Here is a 10,389-nt window from a genome sequence, read left to right as displayed (position 1 = left end):
TAGCGCGCAGCATGAACGCAGCGCGGCAAAGAGGATGTGCGAGCAAGCGGCGCGCTACTGCAGGGACGGCGTCCACAAGCTGCTCTACAAGGACCAAGCCAAGCTGCGGGCGCAGGACAGCGGCGAGCAAACTAGATTCCCCGCGCAAAACAGCGAGACCGCGACGGCCGCGCAGCCCGGGAACGGCGGCTCACAGCCCGGCGCCATAGACGGGCTTGTGCGCTGGATCGTCACCAAGATGAGCGACAACAAGAGCATCTCGACGCGCGAGTACGGCAAGGAGGAAGCTGCCGTGGCGCAAGAGCAATTCTTCGCTCCGGAGCCGCGCAAAGGCATTTCAGTCATCCTAGACGTAAGTGGCTTTACTCTTATCAGTAAGCTGCTTTAAGTGCACTTCATTTTTCACTAATGCGCTGCGAGGGTGGAGCGCACAGGTTAGGATGTACTACAACCAGGATTAATTAGAGTACTGAGAACACTGCTTCACTTAAAGTATTATCAGTATCCTACAAGTTGTGCCTATAAATTAACGTCCTATTTTCACATCAGACGGCAGATCTCTTACCTCAGATAAAGCAGCAGTATATTACAATATATTGTATGTTTTCCTATTTCATCTTAACTATGCTCACATACCACAATAAGCGCATTTTAGTGTTTTCCATGCTCTAACACGCACACTTAAACTCAGCAAGGGCTGTTAATGATCAGTTGAAGGAGAAATTAGAAGAGACTAAACACTTAAATGTTCAGGAGAAAGGGTTTTTTGCAAAACCAGGGTTGGGTACATGTGCCCTAAATCGAAAGCGGATAACTCGAAACCGCTGGATCAAATAAGCGCGCTCTCTCCAATGGTACAAAGACCAGTGTTGCCAGATTGGTAACTATATGCTTAAATAGAGGTTAGGAAGTCAAATCCGCGTAGGAAATAGCCGTGGGATGGTAACTGTGTTTGTTGCAAGTTACTGTTTAATTACAGGTTGGACTGGTATGTAGTAAATTGTTTGGTTATTAAACCGCTTCTAGGGTGGAAACCGTCAGTCCAATCTGGCAACCCTTGTGAACGGCATCTGCAAAATGTGATAAATCGGTAGGCAATTTAGTAGCAAACGGACAAATGAGATTTCTCTTGGCTTTTTCCAGTCTGTATTTCTGTACATGTTTGACTATATATATCACTACATATAGACTGCGTTTGCTTGACAAGCGCACCATACTTACTTACTTACTTATTTATTTATTTATTTATTTATTTATTTATTTATTTCTACTTTACTGAAGCCTACTCTTTTGGCTTCATGGATGGCTGCAAGGGCGAGGTCTCAGCAGTATTGATTTAGTAGGTTAAAATGTTGCTGTACTCTGTTCAATTGGTGGTCAATAATTATCTGTTTTTCCTTATCATGTCTCAATACACAAATTGCTTTAAGGCTTTTGCAAGTGAAAAGTAGTTCAGAACCAGTCCCAGATAAAGCATGACATACTAATACATTTAAACAGTGCATAAAACTAATTAAACTAATTATACCAATTCAAAAAGACTTGGGGCACAATTGCACAACAAAAAATTAAATTAAGGGGTTTGCAATACAGAATGAGAAGACAGGCAAAAAACAGCAGAACGAAAAAGATGCAGGAAGGGTGGATGCAGTTAGGAATGAGAAAAGGAGGAAGGGAAGGAGATGGGGTGAGGGAAGTGCAAAGCGGCTCTCTGCAGGCACACACATTCTAAAGTGCACATGCTTTCTGAGAATCTATGTCCCTCCTTGCTGACAGGTAGATTCCATTACCTGTGAGATGCCTGGGCTCATGGTCAGGCTGTAAAGACATGATTCTTTTATTAAACTGTTTCAACTTTCATCTGCAGAGCTGGTTTCATCAACTAAGCACAAACCTTTATCTAGCATACTGAAGATATGATCTTGTAGATATGGTAATACTATACATAATATTCATATGTAAAAGTATTAGCACCCAATGTAATGATGATTAAAAAGGGATTGAAAAATGCTTTTGGTGGTTAATTAGCTTAATCTCAATCAAAATATGAGAGAAATTAAAACTTTAATGTATTCTGTGATAACTTAAAAAACATTTTAAATGGATATTTTTCCCAACCCACATGTTTTTAAATGATTGAGTGTTGATGAGCCTGGAGAATCAGTTTTCTCTTGTGAACTCTTCTCTTCAGCTTACGTTGCAGATTTTCAATGGGCTTAGTTCAGGGGACTCTCAGTATGAAAGATCCCAGCTGTAGCCTCTGGGCAAAGGCAGATCTGAAATCTTGTGGTACTTCATGGAGTACAGAGTTTATGTCTAGCCATCCTTTTTATGCCAAAACCATACATCTGAAATTAAGCAACAATGCACCAAAGGCGCTTGGATGTTTAAAGGGGTTTGTTTGTTTTTGTGTTATATATAATCTTTTCTATCTTTTATGAAATCTTAATACAGCTAATCCACCCATAGGCAGTTCTTGAAGATGAGATGATGAAAAAGATCTATAACTTTATATGTTCATTTACTTATAAAGGAATTCATACCATTAGATAAGATTTTCTCCAGAAAATTCCAGCCAACTGTGCAGCTGTTTAGATGTTAGAGTCACAGACACATCAAAAGAGTAGAACTTATTATTAAGAAATTATTTTCCAAATGTGAAAATTGTAGTAATATTAGGGCCATTTTTATTATTTATTATTTTTATTATTTGTTAAATATTTAGGTTCATGTTAAATACTGAGTACTTACTGTACAATTGATTTGGTGTGGCATGCTTTTTGTGAAGTAATCTGTAACAATTTATATTTACATGGGAGTAATATTTGTCATGATTTGAGATAATAATGAAGAAAGCTTTGATTGAAAATCTGAATGAGTTAAGGGCCATGGTCAAAAATACCAAAACAATCAAGATAAGTACTGTATAAAGGCAGGAAAGTGTCAAGCAGAGATGAAAGTCATGGCAAAGTTAGAGGTCAGAAAACATTAGTGACAGACAAAACCCAAGATGTTGCACCAAGAAATTAATCAATGTGTCTTTTAAAATGGTCAAATAGGAAATGAGAGACATAGAAGAAGTGGTTACAAATTGAGGGTGCAGCACCCTCTTGCAGTCTTTTGGAAAAGAGACTGGGCTGGATGCATAATGTGGACTTTCTGGATTGTGATCTCAGGCGGAGGTCTCTAGACAACAAACAGACAAGCTGGCCTGGTTGCAGTAGTGTATGTTGACATTGATATCAGTCTGTAAGCCTTTTCAGTTGTTTTATAGCTCTTTGTAAACAGAGGTGTGTGGTCCCCTAGCTGCGTTCACATCTCATCCAGTCATCGACAATAGGCACATTCAGGTACACCAGATCAGGGGAATAGTGGAGGTTGGTACCCCAAAATACATTGGAAAGGGGTAAGCCTGGTGGCAGAATGAATTAGGGAGATTTGAGTGTACTCTCCCCATGGAAAGTATCTGCTCCAGTCCTGTATATGATTGTGCAAGTATGGTATCAGAAAAGTGCCAATTTCCTGGTTCCTGGCTGTGGTTTATGAGTGATAATCTGAGTTGAGACTGTCATTAATATCAAGTCTTATGCTTTCACACTTGGGACATGTATTGGACCACTCTGGTAGGCCATAACTCGAGAATACCTCCTTAAAAAGAATCTTTGTTGGGTGGCTGGTTGTCTTTGGAGTGCAAAGTGAGGCTGTCAAAGGCCTGTGGGCAAATGATGGGGGGTATGGGTTTGGCACAGACTAAGCCTGCACTGGCATACCTCTCTACACCTTGCCCCAACATCTGACCAAAACTTGTTTTCTGCCAACCTCTGCATTCTCTTGATGCCTGTGTGTCCAAAACTAAGGGAAGTGTGTCCAACTACATGACTTTTAATTTGTGGTATGTAGGTTTCCTTGAGGAGGAGGGGGATCCTGCTGGGCCTGTCAGATTTTCTTCATGATCTCCCTTTGTATAGGTACTGCAAGCCATGACTCAGGCAACACATTTTCTGTATCGTTGTCATCAGTTGGTTGTTCAAAGATTTAAAAAAGAGTGCCTGCCTTATAGAGCCAACTATGGACAGGTGAGACAAAGACTGAAAGACAAAAACTGCTCCTTATCCAGAGCATACTACCTTATTTTATAGCTTGGGCATATATGGATGCCAATGGAACTGGTTCCCTTGTATTTTGTTTATCTGAATGGGATAAAAGCACCCCAAGAACAAGCAGGAACTGAGGATGACTGCAGTAAAAGCCTGGCAGAACATCACTAAAGAAGAAAACCAGCACTCATTATGTCTTTAGGTTCCAGACTTCACCACAAATAATTACATTATATGTCTTAAAGAATCACACTTTTTAAGGCGTTCACAAAGCACATCAGAGACCCTGATCAACATAGTATTATGCCTGATTAAAAATATTAATAAGACTAAGAGTAAGGAATCAACACAAACTTATGCTTGATGATTGTAAGCTAGAGAGCTTATACAGAGGTTTTTAAACTCATATTTTTCTATCAGTGAGGGTTAATTAGTGCCTGCACATGACATTAAGAGATGAATGCATGTTTGAATGCTGAAATATTATTAACATTAATTAGTACATTGCCAAATGTAACCACAGGCAATCTGTGAAATTAAGTCTCTTTGGTTTAAACGTGCCTCTCAGCCTCTCTACTATTCTATCTACTATTTCATAGTATTTCAACAATTGTGATAAGAGTCTAGCAGTGAACTATTTTCTCTATGCATTATGTCAGAATACAAGAAGAGCTATGGTGTGGAACCAACATTTTAATCATCTGCTGCTTTAGCTCAAGCAATTGCACCTTTAAGAATTTCTAATAATTTCTACCATTTCTGGTTTTCTGCTCATTCTAATGAGTATAGTTTTAACAGTACTTCTGTCACTTATAATGAGAAGTTCCTTACCTAGGCTAGACTTTGGTCTTACTTGGACAATCATGTATAATGTCTCTGTGCCCTGCCGACAATTGTAGTTAATGTCTTACTTAAAATTAAAAAATCAAGTTATTTTTAATAAGACTGGTTTTATAAGCACAGATTCTTGAACATATCAGCTTAATATTTAGATAAGCAGATGGTCCAAATGCCTCAGTCATCTTGTGTCATGTAAAGATACTGAGATAGATGCAATTGCAGGTCATTTGGCTTAACAGTTTACAGTTCAACAGTACAACAAATCCAAATCATTAGGCATAATCAAGGTCACACAACAGACAGAAATCAGGTGATTACCAGTCTGCACATTCAAATATCCAGTGATTGTGAACATGGCAGGGTGTGTGGGGAGTGTAGCCCAGGGCGGATATATTAGTGGGCCATTATGTGTGATGGGAAGTGAAATGCACTGACTTGGCTGACCTGACAGACGGCTCTAAGAGCACTGCTTTTGCAAGTCTTTTCCAAGTCTTCCACTTGGTTGTTGACCACGGTGTTTGGGGTGACTTGATGACAGGTTGGGGTCAAGGATGTTATTCGTTGGGATCCAGCATTGATGGGAATTTATGAATGACCTGACCAGGAAGGCCAGCTGGCCTTCAATGTCGAGAGAAGCAGGTGGGATGTTGGGCAGGATGTTGGTGGGTAGGGTGCTGAGTATGACTGGCTTCAAGCAGGAGATGTGGAAGGATGGGGTTATGCAGCAACATTGAGGTAGGTCTGGGATGGCCTGATCCATTTCCCAGTCTATATGCAGTGCCTACATAAGAGGAGGAGGAGAAAGAATGAGATTTATTATTATTATTATTATTATTATTATTATTAGAGCCACTGTGATAGGACAGGTTGAACTAGAACCAAAAAAAGCAAAGAAAAGGGACCAGCACTCTTGCCAGGGTTTCAGGCATTGAGCCAACCTGAAGGACTCTATATTCTTGTGGTCATTTTATATAGTGAATTTGTGGTCAACCCTTCAGTGTCACCACTTCACCTTTGATCGCTAGATGGACAACAGCTCCCAGTTCCCACTGTCGTAATTTCCCTCGTCCGGAGATGGCTTCCTTCAGAAAAAGGCGACAGGATGCAGCTTGGGCATTTCCCCAAACCAAGGATTGTCCTGCATCACCTCAACAAAGGGCCTCAAAGGATAACTTTACTTCAGACCCTCTTGGAGCCACCCATTAGGGGGTGACCGATGGAGCTGAATCCACAGATGAAGTACCACTAGTGATGTGGTAGTAGTAGTGAAGTACCAAGTTAGCAAACCTGAGATACCATTGCAGGTAATTGACTGTCTGGGGCATAAACCACTCAATGACGGCAGCCAGCAAGGAGACTCCTCTGAGGTGGATTATGTATGAGATGAGTGTCAAAAAAGGAGGAGTAAATTATGCCATCAATGCAAAAGATGACATATTTCCCCATCACATCATTATTAATGTCATTCATTAAGCACTGGTACATTGAGGGGAGCCCAAGAGAGCCCACTATGCAGTTCTCATAGTGGCTAGAGATGGTGGTAAGTTTTCCATAATAAATAAATTTGAGGCTGTTTTCCATTTGTTCCTCCCTCTGATGTGGACCAGTTTGTATGCATTTCAGAGATCTAACTTGGTAAAGCTCTGAGCAGACCAGAAGTCCACCATCCCCAAAATGGTATGTTTAAAATAAATTATAATAAAATTATTTGATGACTGGTGGATCATTTACACATTGGCATTTGTAGCTGGTGGTTCATGGGTCTTTTGTGAAGGCTGTTGGCGTCATGAATTTTTCTAAGGCATCACAAAAACCTGGTAGCCTCTTGTAGTGGGTTCAGACTTGGTACATACTTCCAAATCAAGATTGAAGTTTCTAAAGAAAATCATTTGGAATGACCCCTGTCTCTATAAAACCTGAAATAAAGAGGGAACTCCATATACACAAACCTAAGAATAAAGTATATTATAATAAAGTATAATAAAGTATAAAAATGATTCTGCACAGCAGAGTACTACTCCAGGGTAGGCGTCATTCAAAGCATTGTTTCTCAAAAATTACACTACTTGAGTTCAACATGTAATTATTACATGTTATTTTTTTTCTGACCAAGTATATGTATATGCCAGTAATTCTGGAGGACACTATATGCCTTTTCACTTTTGGGTTACTGTCCTCCTTTTGCTATCACAGAGATATTGCTCTTCTGAAGAGGAGTTAAACTGGGTCACCTACATTATCTGAATAAACAGTGTTAGACTTGAGACCTCCACATGCTGCTACACAATTTCATTCAGTGTTTTACATGCACTTGTACTTCTAGCTTATCATCTGAATGTCCTGTTATCAGAGCAATGGAGCACTACTGTGCTGCTCTTATAGCATTCTGTACCCATGTCACAATTACTGCCTCCTGTTTCATCTCTAACCCACTGTTCACATTCCTCCTAACATTCTCTCACATGAGGAAAAGACACAAACCATCAGCACCAAAGGCACTTAGCAGTCATGACGTAAATGACTATATTTGGGCTAATCTTCGGACCTGTCTAGCTTTTTTTAGTTTCACGAGATACTGGTACAAAATATGCTTTAAAATGTTTATTATCACAGAGCAAGATATTTTACCTTCATGAAAGAAACACTTACTAAATTGCCTTGTAGTCATTTTTGAAATGAATTCAGTTCATTCAAAACAAGCTCCTGCTTCACTCCTTACTCTTGTGTTTGAGAAAAATGTGCTCACTGGTGCATGAAATAGCAAAAGTAAATGTGAGATGAAACTGAATTTTGCAACTGTTTGCATTGCTTTTCAGTGTGTTGACTGATAATAAGTTATTTGTAAGGGGAAGAGTAGGTGGCAATTTGTTTTGATTAGAGCGGAGAAAATTACCTTTTGCATCTGATTTGTTTAAGAAGAAAAATCAAAATGGCTTCACATACCATAACTTAGACATTTTTGATATAAATTGCATACTTCTCAGTAGAGTATCTTTTATTTCCTATAATGTAAATAGCATTTTGTGTCCATCGTTTGGGTGTAAGCCAGTACCATTATGCAGTACACACCATTTCACATGGAGATTGGTTATCCAATGTGGAATTACATTTTCAGAAATAACAATTGTTTTCTTTACCCATATGAATTCTTTTCTACATCTACCTAGACAGTAGTTTTATTATCAAGTTATATAAGATATATATATATATATATATATATATATATATATATATATATATATATATATATATATATATATATATCGACACTTATTCAAACCATGTAAGAATGTTTTATTTTAACTACAAGAACAATAAATATAGATTCAACAGTCAATAATTGTCTCTTTTTGGTTTCCTTACAGATATTCCGGAGAGCTGATAAAGATGGTGAGTGTGTGTTTAGCCATACAAAATGTTTTTGAACCAGTTTAATTGTCCATAGATGACCTGGTTATTCAGATAGATCAGTGACATTTATTCTATAATTCACAAGTACACATAAGGAAAGGAGGAGGATTAACAATGCTGCAGAAGTGACTGAATAAAGATGACATCCCTAAAAACATGCAGATTCCAACACATTTCCAATTTCTATTTTTTAGTCCAACTTCTGGGAAGGTTGCCAGTGTTTTTGCTAATAGCCTAGCTAATTAGAACGGAATGTTTGAGAAATACACAAGGCCATACATGAGTGGAGGTACATTTTAGTGGTTATACACATGCAATTTCCAATGCTATTGCATCATGATCAGAGTTCCACTCCAGGGAGCAATGTACCATATCATGACACCTGGAATTGAAGCTACAGCTTGAAATGCATACACCTAGACTAAAGTTATTCAATCTCAGTGTTTCGCAACTGCAAACAAATCTCTCCTTCAGATTCTGTTTACCTGAAGGCTTTTTAATGAGATTGCAGCAGGTTAATAAGTCAAGGCTTAGAAAACATCGTGAAACTAGATATACATATAATCTGTAAAGGGCAGTCACTCTAAGAACTGCAGATCAGCCCACAAAGGAGCGATACATAAATCTCTTTTTATTACTATTTGACTTAGAAATCTGCATGCTTTCTGGCTCTCCTACTTTGTTGCATTACTTCTGCTACAGGTAAGAATAGAGGAGAGACAGCTAAAGAGGGAGAAAATCTCATTTAAATGGAATAAATTATATCTTCATGGTACTGCTCCTGATTTTTATGGTAGTAATTCTTTCACACTGCTATGCTAGTAATTCTTTCACACTTTCCTCTTTGTAATTTTTATTTTTCTAATTGAATGACCATGTTCTTCCAAGTAATTTGATTGAGGGATATTTTTATGCTAATTAAATTGGTGCCATGATTGTAGATGTACTTGCTAATTAATTTTAGATAAGTCTTATTATGCAAATAGGCCCTTTTTTTCTCATGCAAATTCAGTGGCCTTTAGATCGGTCATCATTATAAGAGACCCATGCTGGCAAGTTATAAAAATCTATACAGCATTCATGGGTAAATACATTCCATGCATTTTCATTATTATAATTTTAGATTACCCTAAGCAAAAATTCTTTGCTTGCTTGGCTCACATCCATCTGTTTCCCCCTTGTCAGAACACTCAGAAAGCCTCTTAGAATATGCATTAAATGAAAAACACAACAATATGGGTGTGAAAAATATTCACACCACTGTCTGTGGTATCTGTATAAAAGACGGTTTCTCTTTTAAAGGAAATAGTTGCTATTTGATGTGCAGTACTAGCACACAGTGATTTGTAATCCTCTCTGGAGTGCAACTTGGTGTAAGTTTTAATGAAAGAGAAAGAGAAAGAGAGAGGAGGAGACATTGTGGAGGACGGCAGGTGATGGATGCCAGGCTGCTCCAGACATTTGCTTTAAATCAGAGTAGCTGCAGCAAGCTGTACTTGCTTATTAATTTAATTTGTTCAAAACCTTTTCGTTTTAATACAGGATTATTTATCATCCTTGAGTTGTATCAACCTGATGGTCATGATGACTACATAAAATATTAATTGTTTTTGCTTTGTTTCTGTATTGTTTCTGTTTAATTCTTTGGTATCGGAATATGTAATAATATTATAATGCACAATGTTTTTCATTCAAAAGTGTCATGAGAAGATGGGAATTTCAATTTTTATGATGTATGGTGTAAGAACTATTAACACAGTAAAACAGTAAAAACTGTTCAGACTGCACAAAATCCTGAATATAACAAACATGTAATTTTTAATATTTATTTAGGGACAAAATACATTTTTATGTTTAAATAATTCTATCCCAACCTCTTATGTACAATTAAACCCAAGGAGCCATTTAGCTAGGTTAATTATTGGAGGTCTTTTGACCGCTGAGTTTTTCCCCTGAACTAGTTTGTCAAGCAGAGGCACAAGATCTAACAAGGATGTGACATCACTGGCCCTGCGGCCATGGCCCAGCATTACACTGACAG

At 38.2% G+C, this 10,389-nt stretch overlaps 1 protein-coding gene across 2 annotated transcripts in view; it reads left to right on the top strand.

Annotated features, from left to right (window-relative positions):
* The window catches only part of necab2 (N-terminal EF-hand calcium binding protein 2), a 67,095-nt gene continuing 56,706 nt past the window's right edge, over positions 1-10,389 (top strand). The window contains exons 1-2 of one of the 2 annotated variants that reach the window (XM_058387128.1): positions 1-352; positions 8,303-8,327. In XM_058387128.1, coding sequence (XP_058243111.1) covers positions 35-352; positions 8,303-8,327 — 343 coding nt within the window. In that variant the 5' untranslated portion in view covers positions 1-34. The remainder of the gene's footprint in view (positions 353-8,302; positions 8,328-10,389) is intronic. The other variant, XM_058387127.1, reaches the window with a different exon arrangement.

Source organism: Hemibagrus wyckioides, linkage group LG04, assembly GCF_019097595.1.
Source record: "Hemibagrus wyckioides isolate EC202008001 linkage group LG04, SWU_Hwy_1.0, whole genome shotgun sequence".
Classification (NCBI taxonomy): domain Eukaryota; kingdom Metazoa; phylum Chordata; class Actinopteri; order Siluriformes; family Bagridae; genus Hemibagrus; species Hemibagrus wyckioides.
The sequence above is the reverse complement of the archived record's forward strand: the minus strand, read 5'-3'. Positions and strand labels throughout refer to the sequence as shown.